This window comes from Asterias amurensis, chromosome 7 (genome assembly GCF_032118995.1).
Source record: "Asterias amurensis chromosome 7, ASM3211899v1".
Classification (NCBI taxonomy): domain Eukaryota; kingdom Metazoa; phylum Echinodermata; class Asteroidea; order Forcipulatida; family Asteriidae; genus Asterias; species Asterias amurensis.
The window spans coordinates 2,538,738-2,554,133 of record NC_092654.1 but is presented as its reverse complement, the minus strand read 5'-3'; the positions used below and the strand labels follow the sequence as shown (position 1 = coordinate 2,554,133).

The window sequence follows — 15,396 nt, the reverse complement described above, 5'->3', positions numbered from 1 at the left end:
GTCAGAGTGTGGGATTCAGCCCATTCATGGCACTTGTGTTTGTGAGAAAGACACTTTGGCATGGGATGATATGCCCCCGATGGTCATGTGATGTCCTTTTGACAAATCATAACAGATCTGTCCCAGGTATTTATGAATAACAGATGGTTGACTTTTGCTGTTAAGATATGCCTATTTGGGGGATTTTTTTTGCATAGTTCCAAATCATCTACAGGTTGTGGCATGTTAGAGTGTGACACAAGCAATTACAATCAAACAATGTAAATGAAAACAAGTTAAAAGACAGATCTTGGTTTTGATGTATTCTTTTTCTCTGTAACAGACACGCTTACAAAAGAAAGAGGAAGCCTTGCAGAAATATGTGGAACTACTGGATGAAGCAAGACAGGTTTGTTGAGAAATCCTTACCCTCATTTTACACTCCTCAATCTTGAAGTACAAAGTACATAACTGAATTGAAGGCAGTCTTAAGTTTTTGTTGATCAATGGTTTGATTTCTTCATTTAGGAGTCGGCCGGGGAACACAAGAAACATCTTGAAGAGATCAATAATCTGCACTTGAAGCTCCACGGCCAATCAGACGCTGCCTTCAATAAATTTAAGAAAGCTGCTCAGGTAAGTACTCTACTGTCCACGACAAGATTTTCCTTAGACAGAACATTCAGGACAAACCGTTGGTTAAGTTCAAAGGCACTTCTTTTTGCTGAAAATGAATGGACCCTTCCCATGAAATATGCTAATACCATTCAACCATACGTACAGACCCTGTTGGTTGTACAGTTGTGCACTAAGCAGACGCGCAATTGCGTCTGCGTCACGCACCCATTAGCCGTGTACAAAACAGCGCGATGTTGCCTCATTTTGTCAACCAAAACATTAGTGCGCACGCGCTGCGTGCAATTTACATATTTCATGGGAAGGGTCTATTGTTGAGACAACAGCAGCAGCTTTTCAAAGAATAGAATTTATAAAGCCCCCTTAAATCAAAGGGTTACTCAAAGGCCCTGAGGCACAGAAGAAATAAACAAGTAGGCTTTCAGAGTGTTCTTGAATGTGTTGAAGGATGTTGGGTTCCTGATGTGATTTGGAAGTTTATTCCGGGGTTGGATTTCACAAAGAGTTAGGACTAGTCTTATCTCGAGTTAGGACCAGTAACTCATCCTAACTTAGGACTATCCATGCAGTTTGTATATCTCCTAGGACAAGTCCTAAGTTAGGACTTGTCCTAACTCTTTGTGAAATCGACCCCTGAGTTTGTTTCCATAGACTGGGAAAGCTCTGTCATCAAAAATATTTTGTGCTTTAGCAACTATGAAATTGAACCGCGGACTCAAACCCACGTTCTACTAATCAGAAACATTAGGGTCCAGTGCGCTTGTCTGCTCGGCCACAACATGCCATTAGACAAATGGACTTAACAAGATACTTGTTCTCCTTTCTTTACATGTTCTCCTTTCTTTCTTGATTTTAGACCCTTGTGAACCAGCCAGGAGCACCTGTCCCCACCAATAAGCAACTCGCTCGGCTGCAGGAACTTGAAGATCTTCTCGCTGAGCAAGATAACTCCCTCTCAGCGATGTCGATCAGACTGAAAGGAGCCAACACTGAGACTAGCAAGTGGAAGGAGGTACTGGAGCGGAAAGTACGAGAGAATAAGGCTACTACTGCTAGGTAGGAAATTGTAGATGGCCTTAGCTTTCGATCCAAAACCGGACCTTCTTCAGAGGCATGAAACAGGGATTAAGGGAAGGATCCAGAAAGAAGCGGGAAAATAATAGCCAATCATTACTATTTCAGAAATAATTGGTGGCTATGGACCAATAGGAGTAAAGTGGCGAGGACATATAAATGTATATACATATATATATATTATTTGTTTCCACAATCCTACATTTCCCTTAACCTTTACCATTATCTCTTCTCCTAGGCTGAAGGGTGAACATAATGCAGAAGTGACACGTCTTGAGGGTGAAATCAGCGGACTGAAGAATGTCATACAAGAAAAAGAAGAGGAGGTTTGCCTTTCAATGTTTTTTTATATATTTGTTTCTTTAAAAAATGTTAAGGTTTTTTTCCTTTTGAAATAATTCATTGTTGTAAAATCCTTTGCTTGACTATGAATGTTTAAACTGTTTGGAAATGCATTTTCAAATCACAAAAAATGGTTGTGGAAATTACATTTTTTTATTTATTATTTAGGTCTTCACAATAGAATAAACGATGTTTGCTGTAATTTTCATTCACCCGTTACTTTCATTAATTTGTATTTGTCACAAAGATAAAAGAAGAAAACTTTCATTTTTTATTTGTTTTTCCAAATTGTACTTCAATTTGACGGAAAATGTTTTCTTGCTCACAAAATAAAAATTCGTTGTTATTTAATGAGTTTTTTATTTCACTGATCGAGCGTTAGGACTATTAGAACAACTATTATAACATAAAGTTTTTAAGAGTGATTTAGCTCAATTGTTTTTTTTTTATTCCATTTCTTCATTGGTAGATTAAAAGTTTGCAATTAGAGCTTGACTCGCAGAAAGAGGCCAATGCGAGGGCGCCAACAACCACAATGAAGTCTCTCGTAGAGAGACTCAGACACGACTTGGCTCTCAAAGAAAAACAACACAAAGTAAGTTGGCATTATTTTTATGAATTTGTTTTATTGAATATCAAGGGGCATGACATTGCTGAGTGGATAAGAACAACAGTTTCAAGCTCTGGTGTTTCTGATCAGCAGAGTGTGGGTTGAAGTCCCGGTTGTGACACTTCTGTCCTGCAAGACACTTAACCGTTATTGCGGTGTCCTTCGGATGGGCAAAGAGCTGTTGGTCCCGTGTATTATGTAATGCATGTAAAAAAAGGTGAACTTATTGAAATAGCCTGGGTTATCACAGAAATCGAGGTCAAACTTGGTATGCCTTCTATTGTCAGAATTTAACCATTTGGATATTTTGGTAAATAATAAACCAAGGGTCTGGAACCTAGACTACATCAAGGTTTTCAATAACTTCCTAAATGTACAAAGTGTTTTCTTTGAATAGTCCATTTAGTGTGGCTCTTGTTCTTATTTGAGTATTGATTGTTTGTCTGTAGTCTCTGAGTCAGGCGTTACTTAAGCTAAGAGCTGACATGGTAGAGACGGCACAGCAGAATGTGAAGTCTAATGCTGATGATCAAGAACAACAGATCAATGTGCAGAGACTGCTGGAGAAGGAGACTAAACATATCAGGGTAAATTGAAGTCTAGATTTGTTTTTAATCAAAGAAAAACAATTGTACAAATTTTGTATTTTTCTTAGCGGTTTCTCCTGTGATACTGCTAATATATATAGTTTAAAATATGCAGCATCAGAGTCCAGCATTCTCCAGAAGACAATCGGAGCATACTGATCGAAACGTCAAGTTAAACCAATGGTTCTTTTCAGAACCACCCCAACTCATTTAGAGATAGTTATTACATGGTGTTACTGCAAACTCTTCTATATCTTATTTCCACCATGCAAAGTTTCAAATTCTACTTAAAATATCTTGTTCAGACAAGTTAACCTTGGAAGCTCTGGTCAGAAAAGGTAGTTTGTGAGAGAAACAAAAAAAAAGTTAATCTTTAATCAGGAGATGATTTTCTCACATCCGTGAGAGGTATATCAGGCATGTTTTTTTTCCCCCACATTAGTCTGATTTCTGATTTGTTTAACCTCAGAAAAATCTCAGCAATTTTTGTATTGAATAGCCTGAAAAGTCTGTAAAAGCCTGTACCATTTGTACATGCAGGTCAGCCCTTGTACTTGATTCCACTTTTCTATTTTCCCAAGGACAAGATATTATGCTTGGTTTGTTTTGATTTTGCTTTAATGAATGCTGATTTCTGTACTGCAAGATCTTGTTTTTGAATTGGCACACGTTCCTAATGGTTGTTAACAACATTGTTGATGTGGTTTCCACAGGAGCAGTTGGAGGAGTCTCGGAGCAAGTTCGACAGCGCCAAGAAAGAGTTGAAGAGACACAGAGCTCAGTCGTCCTCTCTGAACAAAGAGATCCAAGAACACAAACGGGTAACAGAGTGAACCTTTGAATCATCTGATAATCGATGCTCCTCCTACCATTGCAAATATAACAAAAATAATAATCATAAGGTTTGAATAATAATAATTGGATCTTATATACAGCCATGATATTCTTCCAACTTACGAAAATTGGATGTTTGGATTTCCAACTTTTTTTACAGGCAAAAAAAAAACTTGTCCCTGTTATAATTCAGATAATTGTTTATTTTTTTCTTTGTAAATGTGAATGATATAATTGTCCAAAAAAAGTCATTGCAGGAAACTGGTTTTATAATAAAAAATATTTATTTTTCCTCTGTTTAGGATTTGGACGCCAAATCTTCAGCACTCCAGAAACTGCAGGAAGAACACAAGAAGCTGCAGCAGAAGATGGATGTCCAAATGAGAGGTCAAAAGGTCAGAAATAGATCTCCAAGTCAACTGCTGTTCTATGTTTGATTTTTGTATAAAGCTTTGTTTTAATGTTAATTTTGTGTCATTGGATTGTCAACTGCTGTTCTTTATTTGGTTTTTCCTTAGGGGGTTGTATAAAGGTTTGTTTTAAAGTCAATGTATGGCATTAGATTATTCAATGAGTTTAACAGACAGAAAAACCCCCAAATAAGTCATCAGATAACATTTAAACACAAGTATTTGACTGTATAAGGGTGTGCGTGAACTTAGTTTGTGTGTGAAAAAAAACAAGTAAATCAACCTGGTTTTTTGGGGGGGAGGGAGGTTTTTTTTTAAATTTTATATAATTTATTTTATTTTATTTTACTTTGCCTTTATCCTGTTTTATAAAATCACATTTCATTAGGTACCAGTTTTATCATTTGCATAGTTGTTTTTTTATACAATGTTCAACCTAAAAATTAAAATTTGTGAAAAACCGATTTTAAATGTTCCTATCTTTTTGTTGTTGTTTTGCAGCATACTGATGAACCCGAAAAAGGGCCGTCGTCAGAAACCGACAAACTCAAGAGACATATTCAAGCACTAGAGGAACAACTCAAACAAACAAAGGGGTCGGATGTCAAAGGGGTGACCTCTGACCCAAAGAAAGAACAGGTATGTAGATTTTAGTTTATAATGATGTGATTAGCAAATGTTTGTGACAATAACATTCCTTTAATCTTTCTCAGCTCCATGGGGAGTATATATGTAAAACATGGGCAACCGCTGCACTCTAAAGGCTTTTTCATGCTCAATATCAACCTCTACCCTTACAGGTACCCATTTATACCCCTGGCTAAAGAGAAGCAATTATAGTAAGTTATCTTGCTCAAGAATTCTTATTCTGATTCTTATTCTTTATTTGGCCAATAAACAATTACAAATACAAGCAGACAGTATGTCAAATAGATAATTATAAGTACATGTACAAAAGTAAATACAAAGCAAGAAAAACAATAAGGGCACAGGAAATTATAAAACAACCCTAATATGATGGCCAGGATCAACACAAGTATAATTAAACACTGTAGCTCGAAAGCCTGTTAATCCAGTCACATAGGGAAGCAAACACACTATATAAAATACTCTCTTTGGAAAATACTAATAATTAGAAATAAATATTAATATAAATAATCTGTTTACACAAAGTACAAATTAAAATAACAAAACCAAAACCAGAAATTAGACAAGCAAATAGCAAATAAATAAATAAACAAATAAATAGTTAATTAAAACAAATAAATAAAAAGTATTACGAAATGAATGAATAAATATTTAGAAAAGTACATGTAAAAAAGAGATAAAGCAACAAATAATTCAATAAAGGGATGGATTTAACGAAAAATAGGTCAATCAACGAAAAAGTTAATCAAGCAATCACCTATTCCACTTAAACTCATACATCAATAAACAATTGATTAAATATGAATAAAGCAATCAAAACAACAAAACAACAAAACAACAACGAAAAATTCAAAATATGGCTAAACAAATAGGTGAATCAGTAAATGAATAAATAACAAAAAAATAAAATAACACGCAACGGATATGAGCTCTTTTCCAACTTAAATATATCCAAAACAATAAATAATGGATTAATAAATACAAGTGCAATGACCAGAACTTGAATGCGATGCTCTTAACCGCTCGGCCATGCCACCCTACATGTGTGTAAAGCCTCCCTCACCTCTGATGCTTCTTAAGCTTGTGAGGTGATAGATTTCGTGTCACAACAAAATCAGTAAGGACATTTTTCACTGACAAAATGATGTATTTTTTATTGCAGTCTATCGTTGAGGTGGCCAAATGGGAGGAGGGCAAGAAGTGGGAGAAGAGAGTAGAGAGCCTAAAGTCCAAACTCAAGGATAAAGATAAAGAACTTGAGCAGTTACTGAAGAGCAATAAGATGATGAAAGAGGCTCTGAATCGGACAGAGAGGGTCAAAGCCACCACATCAACCAAACTTGAATCTACTAGGAAAACGTCGACCTCCGACCCTGCTATTGAGGAGCTGAGGAAACGGAATTATGAACTGGAAGAAGAGGTGAGTTTCATCTGATTGGTGAGCTGTGTTTCTGGGACAACTCTACAACCTCTTGGTTTCCCTCAAAAAGATCTTTGGAGTATAATTATTAGATTTGGGGTTGAACCCTAAAAAAGTTACTAGAGCAGGATCTGAACCAATGACCTCCAGGTTAATTTCCGATGCTCTTCCAACTGAGCTATCTATTCCTAATGTTGGCGGTCTCCCTATATTTGTCAATATCTTTGTTTAGGGATGCTAGTCAGGAGCTATTCTAGTGTTTACTGCCTTGTAGCCAAGGATCGCACCCTGTAGGGATGCTAGTCAGGAGCTATTCTAGTGTTTACTGCCTTGTAGCCAAGGATCGCACCCTGTAGGGATGCTAGTCAGGAGCTATTCTAGTGTTAACTGCCTTGTAGCCAAGGATCGCACCCTGTAGGGATGCTAGTCAGGAGCTATTCTAGTGTTAACTGCCTTGTAGCCAAGGATCGCACCCTGTAGGGATGCTAGTCAGGAGCTATTCTAGTGTTTACTGCCTTGTAGCCAAGGATCGCACCCTGTAGGGATGCTAGTCAGGAGCTATTCTAGTGTTAACTGCCTTGTAGCCAAGGATCGCACCCTGTAGGGATGCTAGTCAGGAGCTATTCTAGTGTTAACTGCCTTGTAGCCAAGGATCGCACCCTGTAGGGATGCTAGTCAGGAGCTATTCTAGTGTTTACTGCCTTGTAGCCAAGGATCGCACCCTGTAGGGATGCTAGTCAGGAGCTATTCTAGTGTTTACTGCCTTGTAGCCAAGGATCGCACCCTGTAGGGATGCTAGTCAGGAGCTATTCTAGTGTTTACTGCCTTGTGGCCAAGGATCGCACCCTGTAGGGATGCTAGTCTGGAGCTATTCTAGTGTTTACTGCCTTGTAGCCAAGGATCGCACCCTGTAGGGATGTTAGTCAGGAGCTATTCTAGTGTTAACTGCCTTGTAGCCAAGGATCGCACCCTGTAGGGATGCTAGTCAGGAGCTATTCTAGTGTTAACTGCCTTGTAGCCAAGGATCGCACCCTGTAGGGATGCTAGTCAGGAGCTATTCTAGTGTTTACTGCCTTGTAGCCAAGGATCGCACCCTGTAGGGATGCTAGTCAGGAGCTATTCTAGTGTTCACTGCCTTGTAGCCAAGGATCGCAGCCTGTAGGGATGCTAGTCAGGAGCTATTCTAGTGTTTACTGCCTTGTAGCCAAGGATCGCACCCTGTAGGGATGCTAGTCAGGAGCTATTCTAGTGTTTACTGCCTTGTGGCCAAGGATCGCACCCTGTAACTTTTGCTTAGCAAGAACTTCCTTCAGTAATATTTTCTACTTTATGAAACTGGGCTGTGGTTATTGTACAGTTTCTATAGTCAACTAAACATCCCATAATTTCTAACTTGTGTCTGATTGTAGGTGGCATCAATGAAGCGCAAGCAAGCATTGGGTCAAAGTTCATTGATGGAGGAAGTTCAGACCAGGAATAGACAGCTGACAGAGAAGCTGGACTTGATGGAGCGTCAGATAGCAAAACGATTGGCTAAGAGTGTTGAGGTAGGCTTGGACACAACAGTTAACATTTTCAACATTGTTTATTCAAAGTTAAAAGTTGATTTGGGGTTGAACAAAGACAAATTTAACAGAGAGCGATTTTAACCATTGTCCTCCTGATTGCCATGCCGCCGCTCTCCTAACTGAGCTTATCTATCAGTCTATTGTGGTTTATCATTTGATAAAATAAAAAGGTTTTCTGAAGAAGCAAACTGAGAATGAAATATACTGTTCGCTTGCGCCATGGAATTTTTTCAGAACTGCCACAGTTCATTAGAGCATAAGAGAGAGATAATAACTCAATGTAGCTTTCTAGATTCCCACCAAATCTTCAGTTTGAATTTCATTCTTTACTCTCTGTCTTGATCCAGGCTGGAAGTGAACCTAGCAGCGGGGCAGCTTCCCGACCAGAAAAAGAAGAAGCTCTCCAGCGTCAGATCCTAGCGCTCTCCCAGGAGAATCTGGAGCTCCGATTTGACTTTGAGAACGCTAACAGAGACGTCCCTAGACTCAAGCAACGCATTGAAGATCTACAGAGCTACAACGAGGCGCTAAAGGCCGACCTAGAGCAAGAGAGAGGTCATAGAGCAAAGAGTCGGCTAGCCTCGACGACTGGATCTACTTCAAATCTCAGGAAGGTAAGGATAATATTTCCCCTGAAAAGTGGGTTTAATGCATAGAGTTATATATAAGAACTAGAGGGCGCACTAGCTTATATACGCGCCCTGAAATGCGCGCAGGCAGCCATTTTCTAAGTTGAACAAACAGGCATTGCTCAGCGTGTGTTTGTGCGGCCATTTTGTAAGTTGACAAAACAGGATCACGTCGCCAGCGTTCAATAAACACAAACTCCAACGCGCACTTCATATTCAACAAGCGTGCAGAATGGTGCACGTGTTTTCTCACGGTCCCGTCGCGTTTGTGCAAGAAGCATCACCAGTGCGCCCTCTAGTTCTTATACATAACTATCTAGTTTAATTCAGACAAATTTACTACAGCGGGACTTGAACAAGCGACCTTTGGATTAACTGACCTATGTTTGCGGTTGCCCTATTTTGTCAGTATCTTTGTTTGGGATGCTACTTTCAAGGTTGTATTGTAAGGTTCAGAGTGGTCGCTTGCTTCGGTGAAGTTACAGGTTAAAGGACTTCTAACTGGCACCCCAAACAATGCTAATTATCTGAATATTTGGCAGTGTTTATATTTTACTTGTCTCCAATCCCTTCATGATCCATTTATTTTGCCACATCTACAGTCCCTTGGTACAAGCGGCAAGACAGTTCCTGAGCTTGAAAGGACCGTAGGATTGATGAAGAAGGTTGTTGAGCGAGTACAGAAGGAGAACGAAGACTTGAAGAAGGCTCCAGGGGTAACCTTACAGACAGAGATTCATGGACTCCGAGAAGAAAACCAAAACTTAAAGGTAGGGCTGTGTGGGAGCGACACATTTGATTCAATAATGTATTCTGTATAGTTTAGTCTTTGAAGTGAAGTCTTTATAGTGCAGTCATTATGATGTAGTCTTATATAGCATACGTATCCATCAATAAGGTGCTAAAGTTTTTATGATTTATGAGACTGATTTATGTAAAAGCATACAAGGTTTTACAAGATACTGTGTAAAAAATAACTGCTTAATAAAAGATAAGCAGGAAGCTATTAGGGTTAATATAAATTTATAGAGCTGCTGAAGCAAAAAATGTTTCTTAAAATGGGTACCAGTCACAGATTTTACATTATAAATGGAATTTTAGCTGGTAGCCATTTTTTGGTAAGCATAATTCTGTTGTGCTTAGCAACTTTTTGTGCTTAAGCAGCTCTATGAAAGTGGGCCCTGTTCTTCAACAGTAAGCAATATGACATGTGCTCACTTCATTTCTGTCTTAAGCAGATTTATGAATCAATGTCTAGATAGAAAGGCTGCAGTACTTATACCATCTACATACTACCTTTTAGTAAGTTCAGCAATAAGATCAAGAAATGATTTTGACTAACTTCACCAACAGACTGAACTCAACAAAATCAAGCACCAAGTCGGAGGTCAACTAAGCACTCGTTACGAAAGCACCCAGAAGGGTGTCGCTAAGGCTGTTGCCGAGAACAACAGACTGAGACAAGATTTGAGAAAAGAGGTCGAGTCCGTTGAGAAACTGAGGGTCAGTCACAGCCAGGTGAGCCTGGATAAGGAGAGGTTACAGCGTCAGCTTGAAGAGGTAAGTACCTTCAACCACTGATGAACCTCACTGTCTACTTAGAGGGTGCTTTTGTTGAGAGGTTTAGAACCAATAAACTGAACCCTAGTGATGACAGCTCTTCCAAACACAAATTCAACCTATACCCTTGCAGGTACCCATTTATACCCCTGGGTGAAGAGAGTCAATTTAAGTAAACATTGCTCAAGGACACAAGTGTCATGACTGGGATTTGAACCCATACTCCGATGACTTAACCACCAGAACTTGAATTCGATACTCTAAACCGTGTGATGTCTTAAGCTCAACACTTAGTTGTTTGTTTCTTGGTTGTTTGGTTTATTGTGCTTCTCCTGCTTCTATACATACAGAATATCTGGTACAATGTGCTTATCAATGGACTACTATTTTATAGACACACTCATTGCATGAGGTAGTGGTCTTTATGCATTATTCATTTAATAGCTATATTGGGTCATGATTGGAATGTGGATGAGGTAATGTCTAGAATTGGGGCAGGTCTATCAGTGTGTAGTGAAAAGGATATTACAAACGTTTGGCCATGAAACCCCACGGGTACCATCTAAGTACAACCCCAAGTACCACTAACTCTCCATTGGACCATTGTGTTTATTGCTTCAACATTTGATTCAAAAACTGCCATTATTTAGTAATCTCAGTCTCATCAAAACACTACTTGTCTATTTTGATTTGTAACCTCTTTTTGCCTACTCAGAGCCACGAGAAGCTTCAGATCGAGCAAGCCAGGGGACCTAGACTTGAAGGAGCCGACAGTAAGAGCTGGAAATCCATCGTGGTGACAAGAATGTACGAGGAGAAGCTGAGGAATACAGAGCAGGAGATGGAGAAGAAGGTAAATTAATGATTCAAATGGACTGAGACCTTCTTGAGTTTATTGGAAAAGGTTGTTATGGCTGTGATTTATTAAAGGTAGTACTTGGTTGGTTGATTGATTGATTGTTGTATGAAGGGTCTGTATACGTTTGGTACAGACTCTATAAAGTATTTTTAGTGTGCTTATCCCATTTGCTTTTTTTTGCCTTAAATCTGCCCATTTTACTTAAATTTTTATATTGAGCTTTTACTTGTTGTTTTATTGTAAAGTTATTTGAGGCTTGCATAAGGCGCCCTTTTAATCAATTACTCATGTATTATTAAGAGCACTGCACGAATAAAACACAGAGAGTTTTAGTCAACTTTGACCCCTCATATATTGACCCTTCTTCCTAACATTTCTTTGATCCTACAGAATTCCACAATTCAAGACATGAAACAGTTGTTGAGAGACTCTGCCCACAGGGAGCAGGGTCTGATGCAGCAGGTTGGGGAGCTGAGGGAGAAGGTGGCCATCTTAGAGAGATTTCCAACGGATGCGTTGACCTCTGACACGGAACTAGTCAGAGAGCTTCAGCAGACCAGGTAGGATATCTTAATGCTATGTGTGTTACATTGACAAATTATGCACTGCCCATTCTATACAGGCATGATAGTCTTACTACTTTAGTTCGTTTTCCGATTTGTTTGCCCTTTGAAATATCAGAATTTGTGTTATTATCAATTGGCCTATGTTTATGGATGTCAACCCTTAATTGTATTGGACAAAATTTTCCTACTATTTTCCCCGAACCAAATATCATGTCTGTATCTCCCATTTCCCCTTGGCCATGATGCCCACTGTGCCATGATGTCCTCCTGTGGGCCCTGTGATGTCCACAGGGCCATGTCCACTAGGCCCTGGGTCCTAATGTCCATTGGGTCCCGGTGTCTGCTTAGGCCTTTTCACCTGGTTCTGTTTAGTATCTACCCAGTAGTAGTTTTTCTCAGCAGCAACTTCTTAGCAAAATGTCCTGCTTAAGCAGCTGCATGAAACTGGGTCTGGTTTGATAATCCAAGTGGAGTTACCTGGGATTCTGCTTTAGAATCAGGGTATGACTTGACTGTGATTCTGCCGGCAAATTTGACTTCATGCAGTTTTTCTTTCTTTTTTCTTTCAGATTGACCCTGAATCGTCTTGAGAATGAGAAAGCTGAACTACTGAATGAACTCAAGTTGTTTCGTCTGCAGGGAGGTCAACCAGGGGAAGGTGCAGCAGGCAAGGTAAGTGTTATTTTTGCCATTTCGATGGTTGACTTTCCTGAGTTCTGTGTTCTGTTTGTCCAGGGAAAAACTCAAAAGCATTGAGGTTCTTTCTTTCCTTACTGACTGGATGTATACAATAAAATTACATTTCTCTACAATATAGCCTATAAATATCAAATTCATACGATGTGTATTAATTCTGAAAAGTTTTAATGTGTACTTAGTTATTTTCTGTAATTGTGTATTCATTACCTTTTCCAATTTTGGCATCAAGTTAAACATCTTCTATTCCTCTTTGTTATAGGATGATTTCCTGACAGAAAGACTCCACAACTACAATAAACTGATGGAAGAGAATGTGGACATCAGAACGGATTTCAAATCCCTCCAACTTGAACAAGAGCGATTAAAACGGGATAACGAAAAGGTAAGTAGATACACTGCTGTCATTTATTGATAAATCTAAGGCTGTGTCTGTCATTTATTGATAAATCTAAGGCTGTGTCTTTTCATGTTCTTACCTACTTAATTATTCTGGCCTGATGCTTAGTTTTTTGGAAGAGCAAGGGCACCAGGGCATTTTCTCTTTGGTAAAGGGCACCTTTTTAAACAGGAAATGTATACATTTCTATTGGAATATTGAAGGGGCACCAAGGCAATGACCCGATACATGGAGGCATTTGCTTCCCTTGCCTCCATTAAGTATCAGGCCTGCAAGGGACACCAAGGCAATGACCAGGGGCAACAAAGGCAATTACCTCCAGTGTCTTTGTGAAGCATCGGCCTGTTTATTTATAGGTTTGTTATACAAATATAGGAGTTATCTGCTCAAAATAAAATGTGATCATTCTTTGCATGCTGTAATAAAAAGAAATATCAGACCTAAAAATAAAAATAATGATAATGATAAGACGGTGATAAATATTCGGGACAAATGACAGCAGAATTTTGAGTAACATTAACCATGGTGATATTATATTATATTTGTTTTGTGTCTTAAAAAGACTATCCAAATGTTAGTTTGGTTTTATTAACATCTGTTATTTTGTTACTTTGTCAATAGCTTCGTAAAGAGCTGGAGCAGTTTGACCCAGCATTCTTTGAAGAAATTGAAGATCTCAAGTTCAACTACAGAGAATCTGTTCAACTCAATGTGCAGTACGAAGAACAGCTACGCAAATTCTCCCAACAGTTTGGAGTTTCAGTCAATATTCCTCCTGCGAGGTGAACAGTTACAAAGACTCCGCAAATTTTCGCAGAATTTTGTGATCAACATTTATCCAACCAGGTGGACAGGGCTCAATAAAGCCTGTAAGCTGGAAAAAGCATAGTAAAATCCTGCTTAGCAGAAATTGGGTACCAGCCAAAATTCCATAAAGCTCACAATATTGCAACTGGTGCCCTGTTTTTTAAATTCGCTAAGCAGTATTTTCTGCTTAAACAGCTTTATGAAATTGGGCCCAGTTTGAAAACTCTGCAAGTTTTGCGATCATTTTGGAGTGTTCTCCAGCCAATGAAGTGATCAAAAGACTAATTTGGGGTTGAACAAACGAGAGCAAAATTAAACTAACTGAGCCGTCTAAAGCCCAGTGTTCATACTTCCTGCAACAAACTCGCAACGAAATTTGCTAGAGTTGAGTTGTGCTCAACTCTCTTGCAAATATCGCAGCGAAAGAGGAGTGGTGATGTCAAATTCACATCAAATTCACATTCGCAGGAAGTATGAACCGGGCTTTACCCCACTGTTGGGGGTCTCCTGTCATTACTTTTGTCCAGAAACCATTCAATATGTAACTGCCATTTTTTAAATTTGGTTAAACTCAGCCTTTGACTTAAGTTTTGTTTAACTATCTTGCCTGTTACCCAAAACATGTTCACCTTTATACTTCTATGAGACAATATAAAAAATGGTTGAAAAGGAAACCCGCCCCCAACACCCGCCAAGCTCTGTGTTGCGGTCACTCTGTGGACATTTCTTTGTTCTGCACACTTAAGGAACATCCTTTACTTCAACACTGTAAAAAACAAGATGGTCGTTGCTAGTCCACATAGTATTGTCATAAATACATCCCTATAGGAGTAACTTATTTATTGATGCAGTTTGTTTTTATTATATATTTATGAGTAAATGCATTTATTGAAAAACACCAAGTTTTGCTGCTATATTTGTGTCTGTCAATCTTCTATGTAAACTAAGTTATATCAACACTTCTGGCAAAGTTTGGCGACCCATGTGAATTTGACCCACTTTTGAGTTGCAATCCATAGTTTGTTATGCACTGAGCAAAAGAGAAAGTGTTATTACCAGAACACTTATCATGAATGAGTAGGGGTTCTAGCGCACGTAGCAAGCACCCTTGGTTACAGGTTTCCTCAGGCCTTGCGAGCTGCACTGAGTTATGTGCCTCACAAGTGAACTTTGCGAGACACCCTTGGTTTCGTTACCAGAAATAAATAATAAAAAACTATATTTTATGTTAGACCCAGTAACTGGGGCCCTTTATTCCTTTTTGAACGATAATGTACAAACTTTGAAAACAGAATACAGCGCCTCAGTTACTGGGTCTAATTATGTATATTATGTAACTTTACTTACAAAATTAATCCACATGTTATTTATTTATGTCTAGAAATTCTAAGTCAAGTGAACCCAGTTGTCATAATGTAGACTTGTAGATATGTGAATATTATACAGAAGTCAAACTTCTCTGGAGAGAAAAAATAAAACTTGATTAATTCATTTGATTCGGTGTATCTTAACCATCATCTGTTGTTGTTGTTAAACAATTTTTATCACATAGAAAACTTTGAAATGGAAAAATGCCCTCAACTTAATAATAAAATGCTCCCCACCAACCTTCTCCATTTAAAACATCAGTTTTTACACTTTTGTTTTAACATTGACAGCCCCTGTCCAACTTTTAACTATTGTGTATGTCTAAAGATTTAAAATAAATAAAATAAGTAAATACAATATGAACCAACTAAATAATAAACAACACATGCCACATGTTAACAAA

The 15,396-nt window shown here is 38.5% G+C and overlaps 1 protein-coding gene across 2 annotated transcripts in view; it reads left to right on the top strand.

Annotated features, from left to right (window-relative positions):
* LOC139939335 (centrosomal protein of 290 kDa-like) overlaps positions 1-15,066 on the top strand; it is a 34,566-nt gene extending 19,500 nt beyond the window's left edge. For both annotated transcript variants that reach the window (XM_071935123.1, XM_071935124.1), the window contains exons 33-51: positions 323-388; positions 508-615; positions 1,472-1,671; positions 1,928-2,015; positions 2,501-2,626; positions 3,091-3,228; positions 3,942-4,049; positions 4,365-4,457; positions 4,974-5,111; positions 6,283-6,540; positions 7,950-8,087; positions 8,456-8,722; positions 9,340-9,507; positions 10,091-10,297; positions 11,013-11,150; positions 11,547-11,716; positions 12,292-12,394; positions 12,681-12,803; positions 13,440-15,066. In XM_071935123.1, the coding sequence (XP_071791224.1) occupies positions 323-388; positions 508-615; positions 1,472-1,671; positions 1,928-2,015; positions 2,501-2,626; positions 3,091-3,228; positions 3,942-4,049; positions 4,365-4,457; positions 4,974-5,111; positions 6,283-6,540; positions 7,950-8,087; positions 8,456-8,722; positions 9,340-9,507; positions 10,091-10,297; positions 11,013-11,150; positions 11,547-11,716; positions 12,292-12,394; positions 12,681-12,803; positions 13,440-13,604 (2,802 nt within the window). In that variant the 3' untranslated portion in view covers positions 13,605-15,066. The remainder of the gene's footprint in view (positions 1-322; positions 389-507; positions 616-1,471; positions 1,672-1,927; positions 2,016-2,500; positions 2,627-3,090; positions 3,229-3,941; positions 4,050-4,364; positions 4,458-4,973; positions 5,112-6,282; positions 6,541-7,949; positions 8,088-8,455; positions 8,723-9,339; positions 9,508-10,090; positions 10,298-11,012; positions 11,151-11,546; positions 11,717-12,291; positions 12,395-12,680; positions 12,804-13,439) is intronic.
* The last annotated feature ends 330 nt before the right edge of the window (positions 15,067-15,396 follow it).